At 40.1% G+C, this 16,959-nt stretch overlaps 1 protein-coding gene across 1 annotated transcript in view; it reads right to left on the bottom strand.

Moving 5' to 3' along the window:
• The window catches only part of XKR4 (XK related 4), a 435,558-nt gene extending 422,263 nt beyond the window's left edge, over window positions 1–13,295 (bottom strand). Inside the window, exon 1 of the mRNA XM_045861340.1 lies at window positions 12,421–13,295. Within this exon, the coding sequence (XP_045717296.1) occupies window positions 12,421–13,232 (812 nt within the window). The 5' untranslated portion in view covers window positions 13,233–13,295. The remainder of the gene's footprint in view (window positions 1–12,420) is intronic.
• Window positions 13,296–16,959: the final 3,664 nt, after the last annotated feature.

The following is a 16,959-nucleotide window of genomic DNA, read 5'->3' as shown; positions in this document are numbered from 1 at the left end:
TTCCATTAATGTCCAGATCAATAAGCCTACCCTCACTGTTGCAGCTGAAAGGGATTGTTCCCTCTTCTATAGCAGCATAGATGCTTCTCTGCTTCTCAAACTTTAATATTTGTCTTTCTTATGATGGTGAGGTCCTCACTAATTTCCTTGAACATCCTTATAACCAGTGTTTTGAACTCTGCATCTAATTGATTGCTTATCTCCATTTTGTTTAGTTCTTTTTTCTGGTGTTTTGATCTGTTCTTTCAATTGGGCCATGTTCCTTTGTCTCCTCATTTTGGCTACCTCTCTTTGTTTATTTCTATGGATTAGGTAGAGTTTCTATGACTCCCTGTCTTGGTAGTGTGGCTTAATGTAATAGGTGTCCTGTAGGGTCCAGTGGCACAACCTCTCCAATCACTCAAGCTGGGTACTCAAAGTATGCCCTTCATGTGGGCTAAATATACTCTCCTCTTGTAATTGAGCCTTAATTGCCATTGGCAAGTCAATGGGAGGGATTTACCCTGGCCAATGAGCTGCAAGAACTTGCTGTGACCACCTAACACCAACCTCCACCCTCCACGGAGGATCAGCTGTGCAGGGAAAGGGTGGTGGTGCTCCGAAGTGGTCTGTAGCTGTCTGATAGGAGGTGTACAATTTCTCAGGTTTCCTGGCTGGTACAGACTAAGGTCATCTCCCACTTGTATTTTGCTTCAGGCCACTCTGCCTGGGCTATAAAGTAATCTCAGATGGCTGCAACTTGTGTTGGGCTTACAGATTCTCAGGTGAAGCCAAGATGTAAATCTAGGCTGGCTGCTGCTAGTGCCAGGCCTGGGACCACTTAGCAAGATGTATGGAGGCTGAGTGCTCACTGAGATCAGAGGTTGCTTGTTTGAAAAGATTTAGGAAGTTGTGAAGCATGATCCAAGATTAGCCATTCATATGGAAACGTCTGTTAACAGCTTGGGTAGGCCCATAAGTTGGGTGGGAAAGAGTCTCAGAGTATCTCAAGGGAAGAACAAACAGTGTTAGCCAGGTTGATGGAGTCTCAGATATGGCACCTGCCTGACGGTTCTGTGGCTCTGTGGCTCTGTGGCTCTGTGGCTCTGTGGGGGGAGCAGTCAGAAATGAAGGATTCACTAATTGAAATAAAGAACAATTTACAGTGAATCAACAGTAGAGTAGATGAAACTGAGAATAAGATCAATGATTTGGAACCTAATGAAGCAAAAAATAACCAGTCAGAACAAGGAGGAAAAATAATTCCAAAAAGTAAAGATAGTGTAAGCAGCCTCTGGGATACCTTCAAGTGTTCCAACATTTGCATCATAGGGGTGCCAGAAGGAGAATAGATAGAGGAAGAAAGTGGAAATTCATTTGAAAAAATAATGAAAGAAATCTTCTCTAATTTGGTGAAGGACATAGACATACAAGGCCAGGAAGCACAGAGAGTCCCAAAGAAGATCAAAGCAAAAAGGCCTATTCCAAGACACACCATAATTAAAATGTCAAAGGTTAAAGATAGAGAATCTTCAAAGCAGTGAGAGAAAAGAAGTTAGTTACCTACATGGGAGTTCCAACAATACTGTCAGCTGATTTCTCCAAAGAAACTTTGCAGGCTAGAAGGGATTGGCAAGAAGTATTCAAAGTGATGAAAAGCAAGGATCTACACCCTAGATTACTCTATCCAGCAGAGCTATCATTTAAAATGGAAGGGCAGATAAAGTGCTTCCTAGACAAGGTAAATCTTAAGGAGCTCATCATCACCAAATCAATATTATAAGAAATGTTGAAAAGGCTTATTTAAGATAAAGAAGATCAAAGCTATGAACATTAAAATGGCAATAAATGCATAAAAGTCAACGATTAAATCTAAAAAACAAACCAAGCAAATAAGCAGAACAAAAACAGAATCATAGATATGGAGAACATTAGAATGGTGGTCAGTGGTGACAGGAGTCTAGGGGAATGGAGGAAAAGGTGAAGGAATTTTTTTACTTCTTAAGAAGTAAAAAAATTGGTAGTCAAAGAATACACAGAGGGATGTTAAGAGCAAGTACAAGAAATGGAGTTGCCAAAGAACTTATTCGCATGACCCATTGATATGAACAAAGGAGGTGGAGTCACTAGAGGGAGTAGGGGGTGCTGGGTGGAGAGGGGCAAAGGGGGAAAATTGGGACAACTGTAATAGCATAGTCAATAAAAATAATAAAATAAAATAAAATAAAAATTTAAAAATCTACAGGCTGGCAAAAAAAAAAGATTTTAATATGTGTACTAATCCCTTAGGGATTGTGTTCAAATGCAAGTTGTGATTCAATAGGTTTGGGGTGGTCCTGAGAATCTGAATTTATGAGAAACATCCCAGAGATGCTAATACAGATGGATGCACATCTTTCTTTGAGTTGTAAAGCAATAGCTCCACTATTAGCATGTCATCACAGACAGATTTGTGGGTGTGAACATGACTTGCCTCCTTTCCTAGACAGTGAGAGCATATTCTTTTTAAAACATGTTCCTTACTATGATTTTAAGCTGACGTGTTCTGGAATCTACAATTAACAGATTGTCATTGATCACTTATTTTTTTTGTCATGCTTTCTCAGCAACTGATTAGAGTAATCAAGCAGTAATTTAGACAGTGAGCTACTAATAAATTTGCACATATCAACAGTAGTTGAGTAAGCACCTGCCTTCAATCAAAGCCCCTTGCCCTTTCTGCAGTGAAATGAGAACATGGCCTCCAGTCTTAGGCCTTACTGTCAATATCTGACCAGGTGGAAATTATATAATCAGAACATAAATGAAACAAATTTCCCTTTAGTTTTACATTTTGAAGCAGGAGCATCAAGATTTGTTTTTGTGAAGACCTTGAATTCAGATTCTTAGCTATATATATATTGTACTATTAACAAGGTTGTTTTTAAGCCCTCACTTGGATTCCCATTTATGATGACATGCCTTATTTGGCCTTGCTCCTCTGGCCTCTGACTTCTTGCCTCCTTTTGATCTGTATGATAACACAGGATTCTCAGGTCAAACACCCTCAGACTACAGACCCCACTGGTGCCCTAATATCAAGTTGATCCCATAAACTGACCATTATTACCGCAACTTAAGTCATGCTTTCTTTGCTCCTAGAACAAAATCATCTAATGAAAGCTTGGCCTGGCTATTGAAGTCATGCTTTATGCTTTGCTGTGATTGGTTTTATAATGGGGTCAAAACTATTATTCCACTTCTATACAAAAGATTGCAAATCACTCTCTAATTATGGGATAAAACTCTCCATTTTTGTTAGTTTCTTTAGTGGCTAAATTTTTCCAGCTAATAAATGCATGCCTGTCTACAACACCCCAATCTTCTATTAGTATATCAGAGAATGGGACTCACAGATTGCAGGGTATCTAGACATGCTTCCTCAATAAAAACTTCAGATCCCCCCTTACTCATTTAATTTAAAACTTCTTTTAAAGTAGGTAGATATTGCATTTTAAAATAATTATAATTATTGATTACTTTTCAGAAGTACAAACACAGCTAATATTTATGCTATCATTAGGGTAGTGTTATGCTACATGCTCCTGTCTAGAACTCAATTTTTCAAACTGTATACCATCATTAAATCAGGAGAATTCCCATAGGACATCTGTGACTGCTACTCTTAATAGTAGTACATTCCCTGGAAAAATGAAATCCTATGGTTCATACTTCCTAATTTATGTTATAATAACAAACTTAAGTATTGTAAATCGCTTTAGAGAGTCTTCTGGAACTGACCTATATTTTAAAAAATGACTGTTATTAGTTTTACTTTTGTAAAACAGAAAATTAATTGAGTAGTCAAAAATCTATCCTGCATTCTTAAAGGATCATTTCCTCACTGTTATTTTGTATTGATACAGTGATTATGCCATGTGAACTAATATGGGAACCATTTAGTTACTGTTACTGCTAAAAAAACTACCTTTGTTTCAGTTATTGACTCTATGCTACTGAAAAAAGACATGAAAAGTAAAGAATTCAGCCCCAAACTAATATTATTATTCATGACTATTATCTAAGCTACAAAAAAGAAGAATAAAGCCTGCTTTTTATATGGATGAAATCTCTCAGATTGGTGGTTCAGAAAAGTGACTTTGTCCTTCTTAAATGGAATGTACTTGATGGGAAGTCAAATCAAAGTCATCTCAAGTCTTTTAGTCTCTAACTCACTATAGATCCTACTTTTTTCTATATATGTGTGATTTTCCATTTGATTAATCCTACCCAGCTCACACACTGCCAACTGCTCTGTTTATATAAAGGATTCCCTTGACAGGAAAATAGGGCAAATGCATACATTAAACAAAAAAAGTAGAACTGATTATAACAGCCTACTTACGAATCATGAAGATGAGAAAATAGTTGACATGCTGAAGATCATTTTAAAACAAATACTTTCTTTTTTAATTTAAAAATCTAAAATGTTGTCATGAGGTTGAAAATTGTTCAGCTTAGGACAGATCTCTAATATCCTAGAGATCCAAGCAATTCTCACCAAGAAAGGGTAATGTTTCATTCACTTCTTCTAGCTGAGTGTAACATATCCCAATTCTTTAACAAGTACAGCCCTGGATACAGGAGTTTTGTAAGGAGTTCAAATTTGATTTCTAGCCTATTAGCTCAGTGACAGTGTGGACAAGCTTTTAATTTCAAAGCAAATCTGGCTCTGACAACAGCCTTCTCATTGACATAATGGATAGTTCTTTTTAAGCCTGTGAAGCATTGTTTCCAGTTGCTAATCATAGCAACCCAGATGTGCATATCTTACTACATGAACTATAGACTGCAATTTTGATTTCTCAGTCTATATAGTATATGTCTTAGAATTAGTGAAATGTAAACTTTTACCATCATCTTCAAATACCTATGGTTTTGTCAAGATGATTTCATTAGATTATACCTAAAATTCAAAATGACACAAAATAAATTGCATTATACACATAGGGTAAGATTCTTTCTTCATTTATAAATAATGCCAGCTCCTGGGGATTAGATACCAATATCACCAAATCTGAAAAATCCTTTGTAGATTTCCTTTTGACTTACATAGAAAGAAGAATGCTGTAACAGTGGCCTTAGAAAAACACATACAGACTTTCTGGTTTATATACTCTGGAACTGGGCAAACAAAAATATAAATTTATACTAAGATCGGAATCAGAATTTAGAGCTGCAAAAACTCTTTGATATTATTATTATTTTTTGACCAATCATATCACACAGATAAAAAAATAAGAACCAGAAGAAGGAAACCAAAAGAAGATCTAAGTTGTGTGGGGCCCTAAAAGCTGTGCTACTTCATCTTCCATGTTGTTACATATAAGTCAGCACATTTAGGTGACCTATCTGGGGTCTGAATTGCAGAACTTCCAAACATCTCTTCTGACTCCTCATTTAGTCTGGTTCCCCATAGGACAGCTGCCTCTTTAAATAAGATCCATCAGTGATATTCTAACTATGATGCTTTTCCTTAATTTTAGGGTTAGGAAAGACTACTCCTTGCCTCAAGGGAATATCTGGGCTGATTTGTCTCCATTTTAACCCTTCATTAATTTCCCTTGCAATCAGTAATCTGTACCAGTCCTATACATATACTAGACATAGAATTAATATTTTGTGGGGCTGGGGGTAATAGCTGGAGCTACAATACAAACTTTCTTTGAGTAGATAAACACAAGTACCCAGAATACCAAAAATCACTCCATACATAAGCATATTCTCAGACAATCAAGTATAGGTAGGAATTAAGGAAAAAAATATCTATCCACAAGCTTCCCCCCGCTGGCATTTCTATCAGCAAAATCAGGAATGCCAAATTAGGTTTCTAGATGCATCTCTCTCAGAGGCTAACTGGTATTTTGTAAAATTTAGTCTCACTTCCCTAATACTAGTAATCTAAAAAAAAAAAAGAGTTGGGTGGTCTGTCATATCCTTTCTAGATAACATTGCACCTTTTCTGATTCACTGTATCATAAGAAACTCAAGAAGCAACCAAGCAGCATGTTCAGGTACACTCCCATAAAGAAAAATGAATAATGCCTGGGCTTCATTGACAGATCAGTAAATATTCATTGGGCATGCATTCCTACATGTGTACATTCCCCACCCACTAGAATAATGTGTTGAGGACTTGTCATGGTCCTCCCTTCTGATCAGCCATGCTAACAGTTACAAAGACACAATTATTTAGCTGGAAGGAAGTCACTTAGTGTGGTCATCAGAATGATGCAATGCCTTTCAAAAGAGTATTTTCTGTGGAGAATTACCAGATGTGTTTTCCCCTGAAATCCATCTATATATTACAACTATTTTATAAGATTACACCTGGTAAGCAATTTCTCATGACTAGCACCATGCTGTACCTTAGATTTGATAATTCCTGGTTTTGCTTCCATGGGCCTAGTTAGTGTGCCAGGCAAATTCTAAAGCAAGTAAAAGAAATGTGCTAGTCTGGTCAGCCAGCAAGTCCACATAAAGGGGCTCATTCTAATTATGTTACTCAGTGACTGGTACAATTTAAATTCATAGATAGACTATTTTATTCAAACTATAAAATATGAAACATTTTAAATAGCAGGTTGTGTACTTGGATATTCAGACATTAAGGAATTTTCTGTGACTAAGCGAAGACATTCAAAGCCACTGACCCAAAGATTGGTGGACATTGTTCAAAACTGATAGCCTACATTTGTATAAATACTGCTTTCAGCTGCTCTGTAGAGGTATTCTACAATCTGTTGTGAAGCAAACAGTGAATTGTTCAAGTGAATGGAAAAAAATATAACCTTTGTACTTGTTAATTCCAAAGATATTGATATAGATTTATGCATAAATTATTCCAGCTCATACAGAAACCCAAGTCAATTCTCAGAGGACTGTCTGATTGCAGGTGGATTTATATCTTAGTTAAGCCTCTGACTTAACTACCAAGCCCAGCATTCAGGGATATTGCACATATTTTTGATACTCCACTCATGATACTGGGTCCATAAACCAATGAATAGATTTCAAAATGACATGACTCTAGTATTTCAAACAAACTACTACTTCTTCATCCCTGAAAAAACAAAGGTTAGTCCACTATGTTTGGAGCAGCACATAAAATGGAAGCTGTCAAAATATCAGGGCTAGAGATGATCTTGTTGAACCTTCATTCAAAGTGATATGATATTAAAGTCTCTTCTGAAATTATGCCTACAACTTTCCAAACAATACTTAGACACTTCAGTGATAGGGAACTCACTGCTTCTGAGTAATCTTAACTGACCTTGGGATCCCACTGACCACTTAAAAAATTTGACCTTACATTAACCCAAAATATCTTCCTGTAACTCCCATCCATTGTGTCCCAGAGCCTCCAGAAAAGTCCATTGCCTTTTCTACACCACAATCTTTCAGTACTTTCTAGAGAGCTCTCAAGGTTTTAGGCTCCTCTTTTACCTAATCATCTTGAGTCTCATCAACCTTATTTCATTTTACTTTTTTCCCTCCCACATCAGTATTAAATTCTAGTTTAGAATCTGAACACAACTATATGACATAAAGAGGAAAATATTTAAAATTTAAAATTTTCTCAGTTTCCTTATATGCAAAGTAAAAGTGTTACTCAAGTATTATTCTGAGGAAAAATAATAAAAAACACATGGAAGCCCTCTGAAAATTGAAAAGTATTACAAAAATATAAGAAATAAGTTTCTAAATACCAGGAAACCTAAATTTCAATAAGGTAAAGACAACAGTATCCTAAAAACTCTTCAAAAATATAGCACAAAACAAACATTTGCCAACAGTTTACCTTAGTATAAATATGATTAAAAATTTCAAACAATCTATTTTTCTGGAGGAAAAAAAAACTTTGGGGGGCCTATTAGGTATCCCAAATTCATCTAAATTCAGTCCTTTTAAAATCAATAAATTTTCATGAATTAAAGAGATATGACTCAGTTAGAGGGGAATTGATGGCACATCCTCTGAAATTCTCAACTTTTGGCCATTGCTTTGGGAAAAACATCTTAACACTTTATAACAGTCTTTCCCTTATAACCTTCAATGGAATGGTTCCTCAATACCTTTGGAATGAAATCTAAAAACTTTTCATTGTCCAGCCCAAATAATTCTCCACCTGCATCTCTAGCTTTTATCTCTCACCCACTCTCTATTCAAGACACTCTTAACCTGTCTTGTTCTTTTTTGCTCCTCTGCCTTCATGATAGGTATCCAAGGCTTTATAGCCAATGCCCATCTTTATTCAGATAGTAGATTTAGTCACCTTCAAACCTTTGCTCAAATATCCACTTCTCTAGAGTCTCACCTGAGCCACTTAGGTGATTTGTGTTTCCTGTTTCTATCATAGTGCTTATTTCCTTGTATTGAAATTGCTTGCTTACTTTTCTGTCTTCCTCATTAGACAGTAGATTCTTTGAAAGAAAAATGTATATTTTATTCATCTTGGGATAATTAGTAACTAGCACAGAGCCTTACATAGACTTGGTGCTCAATATATGATGACTGAATAAATTAATATGCAGTAGAGGGAACAAAAACATACAGAAAATGAACATTCAATAAAGTCAGAAAAAGGCACCAATATTCCCTGATCTATATAAGAATTCAGAACTCAGAATTAATAAAGCTCATTTTCAATAGTCAAAGGATAATCTATAATCAATAATCTATATGTTCTCTATTTTCCTATCCATTTATTATCTTTAGAACCTCTTCATCATTTGCAAAGCACTTTTCTATTCTTCACATACATCATACCATTTAACCATTAATGCCACTACAAGATCATGTTACTCAGCTGGGATTTAGTATAACAACCTTCATATGTCCAAATGGTGTAGTTAAGAGCACTGGTTTAGAGTTGGGCAATCCAAGCTCAGGTCCCTGTTCTGCCATTTAACTGCTAGTGTGTAATTAGAAAGATCTTCTAACTTGTCCAAACAGCAGCTTCCTTTCCCACTTCACCATCTTTACTGAAGGTAAATTGTCATTTTTATACATTACTGTCCTTATTATCCACACTGGCATTTGGAGGTAGCTAATTGAGCCAGAAAGAACATACACTTTAGGATAAGACAAACTAGCTACATTGCATAATAGCTAAGTGATATTGTGTCAGTAACTTAATTTTTCTAAACAAGTTTCTCATACAGATAGATACTAATGATTTTCTCTTATTGTAAAACTTAGATGAAATAAGAAATATAAAAACATTTGTAGGTTTTTTAAGTGCCATATAAAACTTTTATTATAATTTGGGGGGGGCAGGTTTAAGAATGGCTTAAAGCAATGTTTCTCAATGTGCTTTGGGTGCCATATCAAGTACAAGTTATTGACAACTGCACACTAGCTTATTAAAGGCTCCAAGAAGTCCTGCTGTGGAGATATCTGTTTAACCCTGTTTATCTTGTCTTTTTACCAACATATTTGAACATGGAACACATGCTAATACCTTCTGAAATGTCAAGCATCAGAAGATCAGGAAAAGAGGTTTTTCTCGCCAACGACTCTCATGATAGACATTCAGAACCAAAAAATGAACTAAGAAAAATAGAGAATACTCACTTTACCATTCATTAACTTATTATTTTCAATGTTATTTGCTTTAAAAAACAACTAAATATATACACACACATACAGGAGACATTCAAGTAGAATTTTAAGAGTAAGTCATAATGTCTGAAGGAAGATGTCTAGATATAATTTATCATGGGTATGAAGACTAAAGATTGTTCTGATTAAGCTTTTGTGATTCCCACAGGCTGAAGCACACTCTTAAGTAACTCCTCGAATCATGTGAAATGAACAAAAAATAAAAATTATTTCTTAATCATTCACAGGCACAGTTTCTTTAAAGGCATAATTACTCTTTTCACATGGTAGCAAATTACTTCATTATTTCAAATGGCCTTTTCTTAGCACCAACTCTTGTGACTTTAAAAGCTGCCATTAATTCCCCATCAGTGAACTGTAATTAAAATGAATATGTATCATTCTTTCAGCAGTTATATTTGTAATAAATATATAAATACTTGCAAATCTGTGAAAAATGTTTGAGATATATATTTCTGAACAATCAAACACTTTGATGTTATTTCAAAGGATTTTATCTACAGAAAGCTTTTAGAATCTGGTCCTTACCTAAAATTACTAGCATTTCATGCATATACAGTGAACACTTACCAACTTGAATAAAACCTATTCTACTGATCTTAGAAAAAAGCATGTTAAAACATAAATAATGACCTCTGAGCTTTGAACCATTCAGTTCACTTTTATTTCTGCAACATCTGTGTAAAACTGAAAAGTTAGAAGAGACAGAGGGGTGCGCCTAATTTAAGAAATCATAGAGTCCTGTGTGACCACATTTCTCTAGGGTCTGAATCAGGTCATAATTTCCTTCTGCCTTCAACCTTAAGCCTTCCATTCCTCCTCCCCTTCAATAGCTTTTCTGTATGGCCAGTTGACCCAGTGTCTGTAATCTCATTGATGTGTTTAGGCCCTTTTCTTACTTATTTTCCACTTTCCACATTTTATGTCTTGAGATAGTAAACACCATTTTTAAATGGGAAAATGTTTGATGTAGAAGGCTTAGAAAATATAACTATAATTAAAACGGCTTCCTCAGTTCACAGAATTTGATAGCAGATTTCTTATAAAGTGTCAATCTGTAGAAAAATGGATAGTTATTCAGATAATAGAATTATGAAGGGTTTGCATTATATACATAAATCTAGAATGTTAAAAGTGATTGAAAGTGATTCACAAAACCTGCATAAAGCTTGGAAAAGTTACCAAAAGCAATGTTAAGTTTCATTTACCACATTATCAGCTTAAATCTGCTAATCATAAGCATTTGAGCCTCTAATTTCAGTAATTAAATCAAGCATTTTAGTTTTTCATCAATCTTGAAGAGCATTAAGTTGTTTAAGTCTTCGCAATAGTCAACCATGGGAAACACAGCTATCACATTTAACTGACATTTTATTAAAGTCCTTTGAGTCTAAGGCATGGAGGTTTCCATCATCAGTTTGTCTGACTGCATATTATATACCACTTTTGCAGGAAGTATCTGCTTAAAAATGAAAGTTTGACAATCTGAACGATCACTGTCTATGGCAATGCTTACCCTGCTTTACAAAGCAATGTTCCTAAGAAAGGTTGCAAAATAATCTAATCACTGAACTTGCTCTTTTTAATGAAAACACTATTGTTCACCACAAACAAAAAAGTGTTTTCAGTTCTGTTCTACAAATTCTCTGAGTTGTTTCTACCTCAGCATAATGACTATTAACTTATCACAAAGTTATCACTTATTACAAAAATAACTAAAAATGGAATTGAAAAGGACACTGGCACACAGTGCACTTGCTAGGAAGTTTCCTCATTTTACTTTTACTATATACCAAAGTCATTTTAAACAAAAAAGCTCTGGGATATTAGCATCTAAATCCTTTAATAGAAGTAAATTTTGTACATGTAATTTAGGAACACATTCCTGAGCAAACTGTTCCATTATATTCCTACATCCAGACAGTACTGTTCAAATGATAATTCCCTCTGCCCAAGAAGTTTATCTTTGTATTCCAGTTTGAAAGTGGAAATAATATCTGTGTAAAGAGACTTAGTAGAGAAGATGACAAATAGCAAAGCAGTCAATGAAGATGCCAAGTATGATGAAAATTTACAGGATGCACCACCCCTTTTCCAAGGGTTCTTAGTTATACAAGAAATTAGATATGAGGAATATTCCAAGATAATCAAAAAGTGCATCACAACAATAAGTGTGGGTCCCATAAAATGTACTTACTCATTTTTGAGATTTAAGTAAATATACAGGTATTCTCCAAAAAAGACAGCCATGGCCCTACTAAGCTCTTTACTTGGATCACAGAACTTCTCTAGCAGTGATATTAAAATGTGGGCACTTTTCAGCAGCAACAACTCACACCTAACTAGAATTAGCAATTTTTCTCAGGGGAAAAAAGAAGCCATCCAAACTTCAACATACACTTCAACTCAACATAACAAAAAAAGGATTTCTAGAAAATGTGACAGGAATCCTCTCCTACTCACTGAAACAATATCATTAAAAATGAGAGCGGGGAGTGTTTTAACAGATAGAGATGCTCCTAAAGCAGAGTGGGAAGACAGAGGGATGAGGAGGTAATAACCACTTTGATGCCTTTCATTTGTTTCTCACTTCCCTCCCATCCTAGGTTGTGATCACAAATTTTAAACATGCAAAACACAGAAAGAAAAAAAAAACTAAAAGAGTGTGGCGGGGGTTACTACCACAGAAACTCTAAACGATTTTAGTGCAAGGGTAAAGCAGTGGGGATGTAGTAGCAGCAGCAAACCTCCCTCTTCCTCCACCCCTTGATACAGTACCTCCAGATTTGCCCGAGCTGCAAGATGTGGATGAGTGACTGCAGGAGCCAGATGCAGAAGGAGCAGGAGGCAGACTTGTGTTTGCTGCTGGCCCCGCTGCTGTTGCTGCCACTGTTGGGAGCGGTGATGTTGCTCTTGCTGGCGTTGGATGCTTGCCTCTGCGGCGTGGAAGGACGGACCTCACCTACTGCGGCCGCAGACCCACTACTAACCATGGTCTTGCAATCCGCTCCAGGCTGCGGGTAGCTAGAGGCAGCCGCGGCTGTGGCGCTGTCCTCAGTGCTGAAATCGTGCACAAACCAGCGGAAGCTGAACACTTGCACGGAGAGAGAGCCGAGCACCACGAAGAAGAGCGTGAGTCCGAACCACCAGCGCTGGCCGCGCAAGTAGTAGTCCACGGCGAGCCAGATGTCTGTACCCACATCCGCGAAGTACACAGCTACGGCGGCCAGGATCCAGAGGCAGTCCCACAGCGAGTAGCGCCGTTGCTCCCTGCCGAGGCGCAGGCACAGCCCCGCCGTGCCCGCCCCACCGCCGCCGGGACCACCAACGCCGCCGCCGGGGCCGCCAGAGATCCCCGAGCCGCCGCCCGAACCACCACTCCCCGCGCAGCAGCAGCAGCAGCGTGAACCACCGCTGCCGTCTGGGCAGCAGCCGCCCCCAGCCGCCTCCTCGTCCTCCGCTCCCGACCCCGACGGCAAGCCTGGAGCCAAACCCTGCACTGAGCCCGAGTGGTCCGAATTCTGCAGCGGAGTGAACGCCACGTCGCTGCTCTTCTTCATTTTCAGCCTCCCGTCTGACTTAGCGGCCATGATGCCTCCAAACCGGAGGAGAGCCCTCCTTTATCTGACACCTTTTCCCCGCTGTCTCCTCCTCCCGCCACCTCCTCGTTTCGCCTCAGCTTCCCTCCCTGGTGGCGCCGCTCCCCGCCTCCTGCACCTGCACGGGCTTGCCCGCCGCCCGCCGCCGCCCGACCCGCGGAGCGCAGGGCCCGGCTAGCGGCGCGACTGGGGCCGGCAGGAGCGCCGCCTGGCTGCCTGCGAGAAGCCCAGCTTCTCTCGGCGCCCTACGCGCGCCGCTGCCCACCGCCCGCGCTCTTCGCCGTTCCGACCTCGCGGCTGCTGCCCGAGTCGCCGGCGCCGCCAGCAGCAGGAGCAGCAGCGGCCGCCCCGGCGCTCCCTGGACCTGCACATTCCTCTCCTCCCCTCGCGAGTGCTCCCTCCTCCCGCTTCCTCTCCGCCACCAGCTGACTCGGAGGGAGAGGATGACCTCATCCCTTCTCTTCCAGCTGCCGCCGCTCCCACCCCGGCTCGGGAGGGGCGAGGGAAGAGGAGGGCCCGGGAGGAGGGGCTGGGACCGAGAAGCGCGGCTGGGTGAAGGTGGAGTGATTTGCGGTCTCGGGGGTCTGGAGGAGCGGCCGAGGGGTGGCAGGGAAAACAGACAGTCGAGCGCCCCAGCTCGCGGTATTTTGGAGAACAGTGGGCGGAACCCGGGCGGGGAGGGATGGAGAGGAGGGGTCCGGGCGTCCAGCTTTAACAAGGGTCGAAGAAGAGTGGCACCTGTGGGTGTGGCGGCGGCGTGGGCTAGGAAGGCTCAGGCCTCCCTGTATTCAGTTTTATTCTGCGGGTACCTGAGAAGGGGTGGGTCTGCTTCTAGGGCCGGCGAGGGTTGGAAGACGGTTTATCTCACACACCGAGGCCCGAACAGCTGGCAGAGGCAGTGGGTGTGCCCAGCTGTATGGAGCTGGGGAGGAAGAAGGTGTGCTGGGCGGGAAAACGCAGAGCGGAGTGCGTAGCCTAGGCGCCTGCAGGCTGCGGAGGGCGGGCGGATCCGCCGGGCGCCCTGTGCTGGGAGCCCGCCCACCTTGGGTAGGAGCCGACGGCCGAGTAGCTCCGGGCTTCTCGGACTAAGCCGGCGCCCTACTTCCGGGAGGTGAGGAGGCCGCTCTGGCGCCCTCCGCCGCCCAGCCCCACTCCGCCTGGCGGGTACATTTCTTCACGGACGAGAAGCAGCCCAGGTCGGTGGAGCGTTGGAGCCCGGGAGCGTGGCCGCGGCGCTTGGCCCCACCTCCCGCCGGTGGGATGCAGCACCGAGACCTGAACTGCAACTTCAGCCCGAAGCTGGGCGGCGGAGCAGGACCCACAGCCGTGGGAAAGTACCTGCGGGCCAGCGGAGAGAGGGGCTGAGCCGGGAAGCTGCTGCCACCTCCCTACTACAAAACAAGAATTACCTTCTCTTAAAGCTACAGGAGTTGAAGACTTGATGTGTGGTCCCACAACTCCCGAAATGACTCCAATAAATTAAATCGTCATCACAGTGGTTCACCAAATTTGATATAAAGAGAATGTAAAATATTTTGCTGCTTGAATACCCAAATATTTAAGATTCTTAAATACCCAATACGTATAAGATCCTTATCTTTTTTATAAGAAAACTTAGGTTTTTATTTGTCTCACTTAACTATTGCAATGTGAGAATAAGGGAGTGTAATTCTTAAATTATACTGTGACTCGCATAATTTAAGACCAGAAGGAAGTGAGGTAACTCGTGTTACACTGCCACTAAGAGCACCAGTTGTGGTCTTCTAAATCTGGAGAAAACCATAACACCTTCCCCCTTCCCTGTTGTACACACCAGGCTCAGTTCGAACTAGTGTATGTGCCATTCTTAATTAGTAGCATTCTGAAGTAGAAATGCATAAATTTCTCTGCATGTAGAAATAGCCACCCCAGACATTTTGTGCTACAGCAAATACATTGTTTTAGCACCAACCTGGACAGAGAGCAATTTGCCCCGCCCCTGGATGTATCATTTATTCTGAGACCGGTGCTCTTGGTACTGCCTTACTTGGCCTTCTCCTGACAGTGCGGCAGAAGGGTGTTGAGCCCCAGAGCTCACTAACGTTTCATGTCATGTACAAATCTAGTATTTCTAGAAAAAAAAAAGGCATGGCCAAGTGGTGAATGAGAGTCAATGCAGTATCACTCAGCCAGGCAACAAGTCTATTTTTAAATCCAGCTTTAAAATTGGACCCTCTTGGATTAGGAAAGTCCTTTTAGGAAAAAACACCCTGGTTCTGTTTCCCCAAGGTCCAAATCTAAGATTCTATCTCCAAGGCACTGCAGCAGACCTTATTTTGTGCCAAACCAATGGGGAGGGCAATGATCTCTTAGGCAACTGGGTCCCAAGGGGTAGAACATATTATAGGTCTAATGCAGTGCCTTAATTTGCAATCAGGTGTGAGCAGATCCTGCAGAGTATCTGAGATTCTGAAGGCCTGAACTGACTGAAGCTTGATTTAGAGCAGGGATATTTCTTATTCAATCGTATTTTCTGCACCTAGCACAGTGCCCACACAGACTATTTGCTCAATAATTTATAGTTGAGTGAACACATGGATTTCGAGAAAGAAGATTCCACAAGAGAAAGAATGCTATACTAATTCTATAGTATATAGAATGCTATAAGAATTCTATACTAATGTTCCTATGAAAACAGGAATTATGAAACTCTAACAAGGAAATAACTAGTAGTGGTTTCCTCATTAACATTTATTCAAAACAGATTGGACTTTTTAAAGTATTTGTCTGAACCGTCCCTGGAAGTTAGTGGAAGGAGTAGACAAGCAGAATGTTAGAGGAGGAACATTCACATCCAGACTCTGCTTCCTACTTGCCCCACCACAATCTGGAAAAATTGCCTAATACACAGGATTAATATGAGGATTAAATGATATAATGCATATTTTTTGAGCTTTGTATACAATATTCTTCTCAAGAGTCTCTAATCCCATAAGTCTATTACTCACATCTCAAGATAAAGATTTTCATATCACCTGCTGTCACAATCACTGCACCCGACATAATGGTTAAGGGCTCAGAGTTTATACATAGCCAGAGATGTCCTTGGACATTTTATTTAACCTTCCCAGCCCTCAGATTTATCATTCATAAAATAATAATAGAAATCTTTAGCACCTGATGTTGTTGCCAGGAACAAATAAAACGAGGCACGTACTGTTTGACATTGTCTCCAGCACATTTAAACACTCAATAAACAACATCTGTTGATATTCTTCATGTTTCTTCCACCCCCTCATGTTTTCTGGTTTAACTCTAAAACTTTATGTTTAGTTAGCCCACTCTCCCTAAAGTGAGAGTTCCTCAAAACAGTCCTTTGACCCCACTCCAGCAGAATCAGTTGTTTTTTATTACAGATTCCTTGCCTATTGCTACTGTATTCTCTCCTTCAATGACCCTCTCTTTCATTCTGTCTCAGAGGTTCATTCCATTGTCTTAACCTGAATCGTATTATTACTCAATAGCTTTACAATCTCAATTTCAAGTATCCCACTCCCTGATGAATCCCTTTGAAATGGTTAGCTCACTCCCTCAAATACCCTTGGACTCAATCCTACCTCATCTTCATGTCTCTTAACCCTCCTTTGTTCTCACTTTTCTCCTTGCACAGTTTAAATTCTATGGTCAACCACCATTAGCACTCCCTGTAACACATCTTCATTTCTGTCCTCTCTCTTAC

Source organism: Phyllostomus hastatus, unplaced genomic scaffold (assembly GCF_019186645.2).
Source record: "Phyllostomus hastatus isolate PE091 unplaced genomic scaffold, TTU_PhHast_1.1 phas_scaffold_21, whole genome shotgun sequence".
Classification (NCBI taxonomy): Eukaryota; Metazoa; Chordata; class Mammalia; order Chiroptera; family Phyllostomidae; genus Phyllostomus; species Phyllostomus hastatus.
The sequence above is the reverse complement of the archived record's forward strand: the minus strand, read 5'-3'. Positions and strand labels throughout refer to the sequence as shown.